Source organism: Periplaneta americana, chromosome 4 (assembly GCF_040183065.1).
Source record: "Periplaneta americana isolate PAMFEO1 chromosome 4, P.americana_PAMFEO1_priV1, whole genome shotgun sequence".
In the NCBI taxonomy this organism is placed as follows: Eukaryota; Metazoa; Arthropoda; class Insecta; order Blattodea; family Blattidae; genus Periplaneta; species Periplaneta americana.
This window is the reverse complement of record NC_091120.1, coordinates 206,503,914-206,516,877: the sequence shown is the minus strand read 5'-3', so window position 1 is coordinate 206,516,877 and position 12,964 is coordinate 206,503,914. Positions and strand designations below refer to the sequence as shown.

Here is a 12,964-nt window from a genome sequence, read left to right as displayed (position 1 = left end):
TTACTTTATTTAAATTAAACGGACGTATCAAAAGATACTAAATTTGACAACTGTAGTGATTCCTCAATCATATGATCTCCGACAGTCTATGAGATCAGTACGTCAGGAAGAATAAAGTATTTGTATTTTATAAGCATTTTTTCCCGTAAACTTTATTAATTTTGTTGTGTTTAATCCACTAAAATGGCTCTTAGCGATGCTGATGTTCAGAAACAGGTTAGTAAATTTGAAACTTTATCAAATGTTACATAGATGTGAAGATTCAATTCTGCGGACCTAAATAATGTAGTTGGCGTTGAATGGCATATTTAGCAAAATGAAGAGAAATCAGTAGCTATTTAATGCAATTTAATATATTTTTTCATTAATTCAGACATTTCTGATTATTTCATTCACTTTTAGATTAAGCATATGATGGCTTTCATTGAGCAAGAAGCCAATGAAAAAGCAGAAGAAATTGATGCCAAAGCAGAAGAAGAATTTAATATAGAAAAGGGCCGTCTTGTGCAACAGCAACGATTGAAGATAATGGAATATTACGAGAGGAAAGAAAAACAAGTAGAACTGCTGAAAAAAATGTACGTTCATTTACATCTTTTGGGTAATTCTCCAGTTCTAGACCTATGTTGTATAAGTAGGTGCTATGGACATATCATAATGTCAATTAAAATGTAATATTTACAGGAACAGGGCTATTATATATTCGTCAAGACTATAAAAGGGATTTTGTATGAGCCATTGATACAATACTGTCTTAAAAATATTCACACTCAATACACTCTGGAGGTAACCTGTTAAACAGGTGACAGAAATTTGCACCACCACCACTGGCACTAAAAACGATTTTTTGCTGGTGTGGTTCAGGCCCTCAAACACCCACTGTCCAGAATTTAAGTATTCTCAAATTCCATGTCTCATCAGCACATGCCATGACGGCAGTGATACTGCCATTCATTACTACATGCAACAGGTGAATAGGCCTAGTTCTAGGTTATTCTTTGGAAAGTATTCGGTGGGTGCCCAATACTATTTGTAGTGCGTGAATGTTGAAGAAAAAATTGGTGCCTCCATTAGTCTAATACTTATGTAGGATTACCGTTAATTGTGCTTACTTTATTTATTGACTGTTCTATTTTTCATGTGTATACATTTTGTTTATAAAATTATGAATTCAAACAGACTGAATTGATAATGGGGATAAAAAAAATTCGTCTTTCATTTGATAATACTGCCGATTTTCATTATTGTAGCAATGTTTGTCGCAGGAACAAAAACAGGAGAGGAAAAATGAGTTTTGAGTGGTGTTGTTCTGTCGATATGAATGTACGGTAGCTCTCCAGTGTTATTGATGATTATTATACACAGTCTTGAAATATCGGAGGGACAGTTCCGTTGAAAGAAAAAAAAATTTTTTTTTTGTTGCAGTCAGTCGTCCAACATGCTGAACCAGGCACGTCTTAAGGCCCTGAAAGTGCGGGAGGACCACGTGCGCAATGTGTTGGATGAGGCACGACGGCGCCTGGGCGAGGTGACACGCAACCCGGCACGCTACACACAGATCCTGAAGGCGCTGATCCTGCAGGGGCTGCTGCAGCTGCTGGAGACGAGTGTGGTAGTACGCGTGCGCGAGGTGGACCAGGCCTTGGTGCAGGGCGTGCTGCAGGAGGTGGCGGCCCAGTACCACGACACCACGGGGCGCGAGGTGAGCCTCAAGGTGGACGCCGAGGCCTTCCTGCCACCGGACACCACGGGCGGCGTCGAGCTGCAGGCGCAGAAGGGGCGCATCAAGGTGACCAACACGCTGGAGGCTCGCCTGGAGCTCATTGCGCAGCAGCTGGTCCCCGAAATTCGCTGCGCACTCTTCGGACGCAACCCCAATCGCAAATTCGCCGACTAAGCACATTCCATTGCATAGTATTGTGTTCACTTGTCCTCATGCATGTAGATAGAAATTAGGTGTAAATATGTACAGAGGAAGTGGGAATATAGGCTGATGCCACATCAAAACCAGAATCTTTCTTTGCATTGTTTTATTCCGTTGGGCCTCTGCCCGAAAGTGTATACATGAACTGTTAGAGGACACTATCGACATACAGAAAAATAAATACTAAGAGTTGTAAATTATCCATGGAATAAAAAATAAATGTTTCTATCCCTTACAACTAGATTACTGGCAAGTTGACTGCTCCTTAGTTAGGCCACAGCAGGATGTGATAGAGAGCAGAGCTGCCAACTTCTCAAGTGACAAAAGACCCAGCTGCCTAAGTGATAGCTGAGAAACATTTGGACTCCCCTTGTGCAAGTAAGAACAGAGGACGACGACACTCCAGCTGTGATTGTGTTCACAGCTTTGGTCTCCTGATGGTCACTATCACAGTCTTGACAGATTCAATTATGAAATGCATGCTGTCAAAATGAACTTCAGACTTTCACTATGGCTGCGTTCAGCCGGGACAGCGATTCACTTTTGCTGAGTTACAGCAGCTGTTAGTGGCTGAACGACCAGACTGCAAAATGTCCGCTGTGTTTACAAACACGCCATTGTTCTGTCTACTCAGGCACCATTGGTTGATGTCTACCCCCTCCACTTTCGCTGGCTAGCAGCAGGCTTGCAGCAAAAAAAATTTTGCTACGAAAAATGGCGGCCGCTATTTCAGCGCTGTCCCGGCTGAACGCAGCCTATGATTGAGCTACGAAGATTTACTTGGATTGCATCATATCACCCAAGACATGAGAATGTAATCTGTAAGTAGCTCGAACAGAATGAAAGTAAACTAGTTCAACACTTTCTCACTTTACAACTGCAACTGATATAACAGCTGTTTAAGTTTGATGAAACATTTACAAAATTTCTCGACCAAGGAAATCGATATTCTTCACAACTAGCAGAAGAAAACATTGCACTTATATGTTTGCCGATAATCTTAAGTCGTAAAAGCTGGACAAGTGGGCCATTGCATGCCACTTGTGAAAGCAATAGCTTACTTACAATGTCATTTACACCTCTTTCAGCTTTGGCGCTGCTAATGGTGATAGAAATCGTGATTTTTTTGGCTGTGGTTATTTTAATGGCAAAGAGGCATTGTCCTTTCCTATTAATTTACCCTACCTTCAAATCATAATTACAGAAATTCTACAACCTGCGGTGAAAAATCTGCTAAATTCCTATATTTTCAATCAATTGCTTTAATAGAATGCAGAATAAGAAATGATAAAGTCAGAAAAGTGAGTTTGTTTCATTGATTTTTTTTCTCGTTAGCCAATTTTTAACAAAGCTCAGAACAAATTTTAATAAAGGGCTCATACAGCCCTTGCAAAGCCCATCACAGACAAGTTAAGCTTGTAAGTAGCATGAATTTGTGCAGTTGACTTCCTACTTCACACTGTCTGAATGACGGCTACAACAGTAAGGTAATAAAATCTCCATTCTTAACATTAACAAATATGTTAAAGCAGTCATGCTCAGTTTTGTAGCTACACCTTTCACGTGATAACCCGCCAAGCATGGTGACATAATAATGATCTAGCAATGTTTGAATGTAACCAGTGGTGGCTGGTGCAAACCAAAGGTATCTTAAAAAAGTAATGATCAGAAGTCATAGAAGTCCCCTTCAGAAGACATCATGTGAACGAATGTTTTGTGCAGTGGGAGAGTTTCAAATTACTCCTAAGGACACGTAACTGTTACCTTGAAACCCACAGTCTATGGATAACATGACAGCATAAGGAAAGAGAGGTTAAGAGTGCAAGATTCTGCTGTTTTTACATCAAGTGTTATAACGAACATTTTCCTTGTCAGTGGATCAGGAGCTTCTGAAGCGGATTTGGAGAAATTCACGCTACAGGAAATCGGTAATTTTTTTGTGTTAAAGAGAGTAGTAGATTAAATAATCCCCGTATTCATTCCAGTCTATATTCGATCAACTGTAAAATATTATACAACATGTAACGTACACATTCAAATTGTATGTTACAATATACAGAACAAATTCAAAATAACAGACTACTAGAAAACAAATCCATCAAATTATTCATTACCATCCCGCAAGTGTAATTGTCTGAAATCGGGAATAATATCAATCATTGGAATTCTGAGCTGATCCTTCAAATTCTCGTCTATTAAGTCTAGATCTCGAGTTTTAGTCAGCTTCACAAAAAATAAATAAATAACTTCGCATATGTAGATGGAGCCAAACATTGATGCAATTTTCATAGCGAAACTACATAGATTTTAGCACCTATATTAATTTACAAAGTTATTTATATATGTACAAGCCAACAAAATACATATGCTTTTGGTGAAAGTGTCATTTTGTAGATGGATAACTTCTATCTGCATATCTAATGGAACATAACAAACACGTCTCTTCTTAAGGATGTCTCACAAGTGAAGAAACCGTACCTATCATCCAGGAAAGCTATGCGATTGTTTGGGAGACTGAAAGCTAAAAGTTGTAGAGAAAAACATCTTTGTTCGTTTCTTCCTTTTATAACTAATTTATTTTGCATTGTTTTAAAAACACGTAATTTGATGTTAGTCGATGGGGATGACGTGACATAGCCCTATATTAAGAATTGAGGGGCTGGGTGCAAGAAGGGCATTATAGAGGATGTGCCCTTTTTGAGTAAAACGCTTTATTGTCTTCTCTGATCTGTTATGCATATGATCACCAAGTTGTAGTTCAATACTGTGATCATAGAGGTCAGGAGTACCCAAAATGTAAAGGCGTGCATAGGTAACATTATGACGGTTTGAATTTTCAATATCAATTTTCTCAAAACTTGCATTTGAGAGAAGTGGCTTTCTTGCATCCAACCCCTCAATTTAAAATAGGGGTGTCATTTGAAATTTCAAAGTGAGAGTGGCTGGGGTGAAACCTAAAACGCAATTAAGGCTGGTTTTAAACTTCCCCCTCAATATCTAAACTGATGTGGTTTTTGTTTAATTGAATTCAATTTAAATTATATAGTTATTTAGACTGATAAGTTTTGAAAGTATGTAACTTTTAGGAATGTACAGGATACAATTAGTTAGGAACCAAATTGATGACGTCATTAGTGCGATTCAAAGTGAGACCGAACACAGTGCAATGCATTACCAAAAAGAAAGTGTGCTGAGATTATAAAAATGCAAGCAGTGGAGATTCGTGATGTAATCATAGACAAAGTTCCAGTTCCAGTTTGCTGATCACCTCATAGATACCAAATTACTTAAAAACTACAAAACACAATTCCCTGTCACTTTACCTTTTGGACTGAAAAGTGAACTGGAAGTCTCTTACACAAGCACAGTTTCTGGTGTGGTACCACTTCTAACTTAATTTTGGACAATGCATTACACTCTATTTTTCTAAAAATATCGAAACTTTTGAAACTTAATAACAATGCCAATGTCAACATCGGTAGCAAAGCGGAGTTTCTCAATGTTGAAGAGAAAAGTATTCTTATGAACGCAATTAAAGAGGGAAGATTAACTGCACTGGAGCTGCTGTGCAAAATAGACTTCAACAAGAAGGCCTACTCACTTCACTTGTGTGATTCGGGTTCCGCATATTGCGGATAGATGGCAGAACTGTGACCCGTTTTTCAAGTTGCACACCACTTTGGCGAGGCATGCTGTGTTTGGTGTGTATCTGTGTGCAGACTTATGCCGTGTACTGGGGTGAGTGTATGTGTAGGGAATGGATGATTACTCCTGTTGAATAGCACCAATCAGACCACCAGGCTTAAGGTCCCTACCACTGTCAACAGTGACACGCCTTCTCTTCATATGCGCTAGGGAGATTTGTGATTTAACCCAGGCATATTGGTGCACAATCTAGTGATCAGAAGTTGTGCACCGCCATCTGTCCTAGTCTAGAGGTAGAAATTTTCACACGAAAATACTTGGCCCCACTGGGAATCGAACCTGGGCTGGCTACTCTGGAGGCAGATGCGCTACCACAGAGCTAACTCGGTGGACTCAGCAAAAAAGTGATGGACTGGTTTTCAAGTCAGAAAAATCGACAAATGGATTATATCTATCGCACATGTTAGCCTGGTCAACAAAAGTGCTCAAGTATTGCAGTTGTATACATTTTAGTGACATTATTATTATTATTATTATTATTATGCCATTCTTTCTACTTATTCCTTATCTGTTGTTTTGGCACTAGGAATTAAATATGTATGAGCCGCCACTGCTCTATAATGAAGCTCTAATACCTAGCCAGACAACTCTTCCCAGACAGAATTTGAATTCCAGTCTGCTACTTTCGCAGTCATTTAAGAATAGCAAGACATGCAGAAGTTTAAAGAAATACTTAATAAAGAGCTACGTTTACCTATAAAATAAATAAGCCCAAAGTTCTGCAAGATTTTCTTAGATTAATGATTAACTTTGTAACTAACTTATACTTAATTGCAACTTACTAGATTTATTTACAAATTACTACAAAGAATAATTTCTTTGCATACTTGGGAAGTCATATATCTCGATTTTAAAACCATAAAAAAAATGTTCCAACAAATTTAGTAAAATATAACATTAAATGGCGTGTTGAAGAGAAATTTTGGAAAATATACGAGGAAAGACATTCAAATTACATACTGTACCACAATGTTATTTCTAAACCAGCTCTTCTATATAGAAGTGAATGTTGGATTCTCCGGCAACATGATGACCACAGAATTAATTGTTCACAGATGAGATTTCTGCGCTCATTAAGTGGAGAGACTTTACGAGATAGAATTAGAAGTGAGGAAATTAGAGAAAAATGACATGTCGAAGAAATGGTAACAGAACTCAAAAAATACCAGTCCAAGTGGAGTCACCACGTTTAGAGGATGCCAATTAATTGCTTACCTAGGAAAATCTTAAATTATAAACCAAAAGGAACTCAAATGTAGGAAAACCATTTGCCAATGGACAGATAAGATTCTGTAGTCTCAGAACGCGCACTGGCTACCCAGAACTGCAAAGGGAAGAAGAAGAGTAATTTATGGCTGGAAATATTGTTCAGACTGACCTTTTTATGATTTTAGTCATGGAGGCTATGTCTCGTTGAATGTTAAAAGACTACAGACAAACTTTCCGCAATATATTTTGAGGAAAGCAGAATAAAATATTAGAATAATTCTTTCTGGAAAAATATACCTGAACTCCTCTTCGAATGCTTACTGGCATTTGATCACATTTTACATCTTGGTCTATTAAGTGACAAAAGGTATTGCCAGATAACTGTAGGATGTCTGGTTTATGTATCCGGCATGCACATGACTTGAAATAAATTTAAGAATTCTAACAAGTGTGACAAGAAGTGAAGACCGTAGTCAATAAACTTATCCACAATATATTTGTGGAGAGTAGAAAAATTTGCAACTCCGGATTGCTTTCTGGAAAAATACACAAGACTCTCACTAACCCAGCCTCCTCCTGGTGTACTAGTACCATGTGTTGTACAAACATTTGCTGGCCATGTGTGGAACGTTCTAGTTTCAATTTAGAAGTGCAACTGGAGTTGTTGGCACAACTTATAACGTTAGATTAAGGCATTTTTAAGCACTGGCAGTAATCTGTGCAAGGAGTGACCGGAGTAGCAGAGAGTCTACTGTACACCTGAATTCATATGGCAAAAGATACTGCCAAGTGTAACAAGAAGGTCATGGATAACGAGATTCAAACCCATTACACTACTGCATACTAGATCACAACACATTTGTTTATAGTTACCAAAAGCAACTACGACAACTTTTTAGTTCACAGCAATATTTTCATGACAGCTAACAGTTCTACATGCTGATTATTTCCATACCATACGTGGCAACTTCACCATCGGACGATTCGCTCCCATGTGACTGGTAAGTAAATAAAGCAATGTTGCTATCAGCAATTGCATCAGTCTCAAATTCACCTTAGTTATAGTAGAAGTCAAAGTTGTACACATGTTCATGTTTGTGTACAATCATTTTGTGTTAAATTATGCTAAAAAATGTTAAAAGTTGGAAGACAAGATTGCCTAGTGTTAACGTTCCTATGAATAAATTTCGGGAAGCAGCTATGAAATGCAGAGTGTGTACCTACTGTGCTCAATGAGGATAACGTGGAAAGTGCTGTACAGTCCCCTAAAAACTACTTTGTCAGCTTTCACAGGAAATGGGTGTGTTACCGTTCTTTGCGAAATGTCACAAAACTATTGAAGTTAAAACATTGCACATTTATTGAAAATTAAATTAAATTATGGTTTATTTAATGACACTCGCAACTGTCGAGGTTATATTAATGTTGTTTGTGTGCCGGAATTTTGTTCCGCAGGAGTTCTTTTACAGGCCAGTAAATCTACTGACATGAGCCTGTCGCATTTAAGCACACTTAAATGCCACCAATCTGGGCTGAGATCGAACCCGCGACCTCGATCAGAGAAGGCCAGCACTATACCGACTGCACTACCCAGACTGATCACATCTATGGAGGTCCTAAGATTTTGAATGGTGTGCATGACAGCAAAGCTGAACGAGGCTTGGTTTCATCTCTATGATATGCAAATAGGAGTAAGGTGTGCCCTGAATGGTTAGAGCGTAATAGACCGACTTTTTATCTTTTGACAAAGTACGTATTAATACTGGGGAGGAAGTGTACTTACGATTTTGCAGCGGATAATGGGTGTGGATAAACTCCACACACAGTGTTTAAGAACACAGTTACACTGTGACTTATATATGAGCACATTTTTAATAATTCGTATGTACTGACGACGAATATGATATTAAAAAAGATCCTTACATCCTTGCTTACATTGTAAGCGACTATTCAACATTTTTGCATGGGAAAACATCATTTTGTTCATTTTAGAGAATAAGCACTTTTTCAGGTTTCCTTCTTTTCAGTTCAACATATTATTGTGAAACTCTTGGGACATTTGTGGACCTTCCATCAAAATATTGGGAAGCAAGAAGGATGATGACTTCATTGTTAAATCCAGCAGACGCACGCGCGCGCACACACACACACTATGGAATGCAAACTAAAATAGAAAACATTTTCAAATAAAATTCTAGCAGAAATTAAATGTTTCTCTCTTGTAGAATTTACTTGTTAAAACCTTTTTCTGGGTTTGTGTGTTTCTTTATTGTATATGTCTATCATCATCCTTTACTTGGACAGTTTTCATGCTTCCCCTAATATCATCTTAGAGGTTTACCATATTTACTCTTCTCTTGGAGCTTTACAAACGTCTGGGAATAATTTAAGTACAGATTATATTTGCCTACAGTTCTACAATGTCGAAATAGTCACTATGTCTTACAGCCATGGCATTCAGCAAACAGGGTCAAACTTTCTCGAGTACACTTGCACCAGTTGTAAGTTTGCACAAACTGCCATTCTGTATGATAAGGAACAGAGAGACAGAATCTCATTACTACAGTATGTTGCAAAAAAGTAAATCAACGAGGCTACAGCCCTTTGCAGGGCTAAGACCGACCAGCTGGCTGCTGGCCTCACATCCACATGCCGAAGCAGAGGTTGACAGGAAACTTGAAAAGAGTTTAAGTGACTTTTACAGTTCTGAAAAGAATAAAATAACAAAAAACATCATTCAATGTTGGTGTTTAAAAGTAATTGATTTGGTAATAATAGTAATATTCTGTATTGATGCAATGTTGTATCACAAGGCAGACAGAGCATCTCCTTGTTTAATTTAAGTGAGCAATAATGTTTTGATTGTTTACAATTAATAATATTTTTAAATTATATTTTGAGGATTTTCAAACCATCAATAACATACTCTCTCCATCACCAGCACATGGGAGCACATTGCCAACAGTCAAGTTGCCAGTTTGTGTTAAGGAAATGATCTATTAGTGTTAAGTGTTAGGTTTTTAGCAACTCACATAACGGTGCAGTCAGGAACAATAATACACATCAATAATAATAATAATAATAATAATAATAATAATAATAATAATACAGTATTTCTGGTGGCAGGTCCCCATGCTTTGCCGTATTAAAGTCAATGCTCACCTACATGCAGTATCACAGTAGCTGCTGTAAAATAATGCTGATAATTCACATCACTATATCATTCATTCTACACTACATCCCAAATCAAGTCCTACTGAAAGTTTTTCTTCAGTAAGCAAATGATGTTGTCACTGACTAAATTTAGTATATTTTCTTCACTGAACTGGGTGGCCAGAAATTTACTTATGCCACACAACTGCCGGATTAACACACAGCAGAAGTTTTGGACCCAAAATATATAATGAATTAATTAGAGCTTACCCTGAGCTAAGTACACTTAACTCACATAGATTTAAGAAACAAATCAGATTAATTATTTAATTGTTTAAGCTAATTGAGTTAAAAATTGATACTCTAATATTTATGTACTTTTGTATTTTCTATTTGTATATAGACCCTATTATTACATGCTGTATTATTTTACCACTTATTAATGTGATTGTGCTCAATGAACTCTCAATTTTGTGATATATTTTGTATAACTGATCTGAACTGCGCCCGAGCACGAGCTTCTGCTCTTTCGGGCTGCAATGCCTAATGTAGCTCAAGTGTATAGTATTAAATAAATAAATAAAAAAAAAAATTCCCTTATTCTGCCATGTAATTTCTTTTTCCAGATGTACGTTTTCAAAATGTGTACAATTACACGCACTAAAACAAAACACAATGCAAGAGAATAAACTGGACTTATTATTGTTAGCGGGGACCTGCTGCCACTGATTGGCTGACACCGTACACACTAGCAAAGCTATCCACCTCTGTAACTCCAGGCCCATAGGGCAACTAGAAGGATTATCAACAAAGAAAACCAGGAACTGAATTCGCGACTTTCATGTTTCCAGCACACTCCTAATATTGATACAATCACAACGTGGCATAGTCTGAATTAAGAAACGCCGATGACAACAATCTCAAATATGCTGCTGCCTCTGTGCTCAACACTTTCAGTTGTCCAACAACGAAGTTTGTCCAGGTGACTGACCAGCAGCAGGAATATATAAATAAATGCCTGGCATGTTCATATGGGACTTGACTGAATACTGACAAGAATGTAATCAATTTTCTCCGTTGAGAAATTCCCTGTGTCTTGTTTTTGCTATTGTTTCTAGTGAAAGTGCTTTGAAATCAAATTCTGCCTCTCGAGACACTTCGTTGTAAGTGAATTCTGTCCACCGCTGTGGAATAACACCATGTCTGACCATGAAACAAGTGAGTCCGGATTGAAATCCTGGTTAGGACAAGTTATCTGGTTGAAAACTTTCTTCCGGGGTTTTCCCCTAACCCATTAGGAGCAAATGCTGGGTAATTTTCGGAGTCATTTCACTTGCATCTCATTCAGATGCTGGATAATGATAGCAGATGATAAAGCGTCCTAAAATAAACTAATAAAAAAAAAAGTATTTTGATTCAGTGAAACTTTTAAATTATATAACTGGTCTTGGAGAAGCAACAAGTAACAAGGGGAAGTACTGTACAGTCCTTCAAGAAATACACTCTGCCATTCCTAGACAGCAAAGTACAGCAAAACCTCTGTTTGAAGTGGATTTCTTTTATTAAGTCCCCAGGCAAAGTCCCCTTATTAAAACGGACCATACTTTTATTTCCCCTGGACATGATTTACTTCTCAGTTATTCATAATGTCAAAGGTTGAATAGCATAAAGGTAAAATTCGCGTTATTCTGTTTGCAACAGAGGAACATTCGAAAAGAGGAGAATGTTCCCATCATTCACTCGCACACAATGTTGTTCAGAGCTATTAACTTAATGTATTCTGTTACAATATGGAACGAACGAAAAGAAAAAGTCCTTGGTTTGGAGATGTTGTCTTGTTTCTTGTTGGTAGCACACTTTCTTCACAGCTTTACAATTTTGAACAGTTCGCCCGATTACACATACTTTAAATCGAATTCAAGAACTACAGTTTTACTAGACATGTAAGTTTTTATCATTAAAACTTGGTAATTTCGACTCTGTTATTTTTACAAATCGTGGTTTGAGACCTTTCGGTAGCAGTGGTGGTTTAGAAGCCATTATTGTCTTTCACATGTGATCACACAGCATGTGGGTCTACACATGAGTTCTGAAAGGCATTAAGGTCTATGTATTGACATCCTTCATCAAGCAGCAACCATTTCACTTTCGACAGTTCCAGGAAATTTGCAAGATACAATAACTTTGGCCCATGAAACAAAGACAAGCAACAGCTACCCTATTTCCCATTCCTCATCCTAAATACTGGAAATCCTTCAGTCATCTCGAATCAAGGAGTAACGTGATATTTACATGCAAGCCATAAAAGCACTTAAAATATCACTGGCTACAAGAATTTTCACGTGCACAGGAAAATCTGTATTCTGTCAAGCTTGCAGTGAAGAGTATTGGCCAGTATGCAAGTAATGACATTTTCAATATTTCTTCTTCTTGAATCATTTGAGATATGCAAGTGGATTAGATGCTATTTCTAAAATACAGACGTAATTGTTATTATTTACACAAAAATGTCGTTTCTTTAAGTGCTAAGCACTGCACTGTATGGTTTTTAGAATACCCAAAAGTCTTTTTCTGAGCATTACACTAGTTCACTAACTCATGTAACTGTGACACTTCAATACATGCTTTTATTGCATTTTCGTAAGTTCTCGTGTAATAAATGCAAGCTACTACACGTAAACAAGGAAGCAGATATTCTGAAGCCTCACCCAGACAGTGCATACTATATATTTAAACAGAAAATATGAATGACTATTGTCCTTTCATAATACATTCTGATGCTTTTAGTTTTAGAAGGCCCAAATAATGCATAATTTCAAAAAATTCTGTCTACATTACACTTCGAAGATCACTCTTGTATAATGAGAAAGGTGAAGTAACTGGTCAATGACGAACATGTCCTCTGTTACCTAACAGGAGTAAATATCAACAAAGTAACAGACACGGTACAAGTGTGCAAGCCGTGAGAACTAC

At 37.5% G+C, this 12,964-nt stretch overlaps 1 protein-coding gene across 1 annotated transcript; it reads left to right on the top strand.

Annotated features, from left to right (window-relative positions):
- The first annotated feature begins 44 nt into the window (after nucleotides 1–44).
- Vha26 (V-type proton ATPase subunit Vha26) lies at nucleotides 45–2,162 on the top strand. The gene is made up of 3 exons (XM_069824905.1): nucleotides 45–216; nucleotides 403–578; nucleotides 1,426–2,162. Exons 1-3 carry the CDS (start codon nucleotides 184–186, stop codon nucleotides 1,895–1,897), a joined length of 681 nt encoding a protein of 226 aa, XP_069681006.1. The 5' UTR covers nucleotides 45–183; the 3' UTR covers nucleotides 1,898–2,162.
- The last annotated feature ends 10,802 nt before the right edge of the window (nucleotides 2,163–12,964 follow it).

Bases quoted from the DNA above. Each gene is read 5' to 3' on its own strand.
- Vha26 (XM_069824905.1), top strand. From the start codon at position 184: ATGGCTCTTAGCGATGCTGATGTTCAGAAACAG. The intron at 217-402 runs GTTAGTAAATTT...ATTCACTTTTAG, and splicing joins ATGCTGATGTTCAGAAACAG to ATTAAGCATATGATGGCTTT. The intron at 579-1,425 runs GTACGTTCATTT...TTTTTGTTGCAG, and splicing joins GTAGAACTGCTGAAAAAAAT to TCAGTCGTCCAACATGCTGA.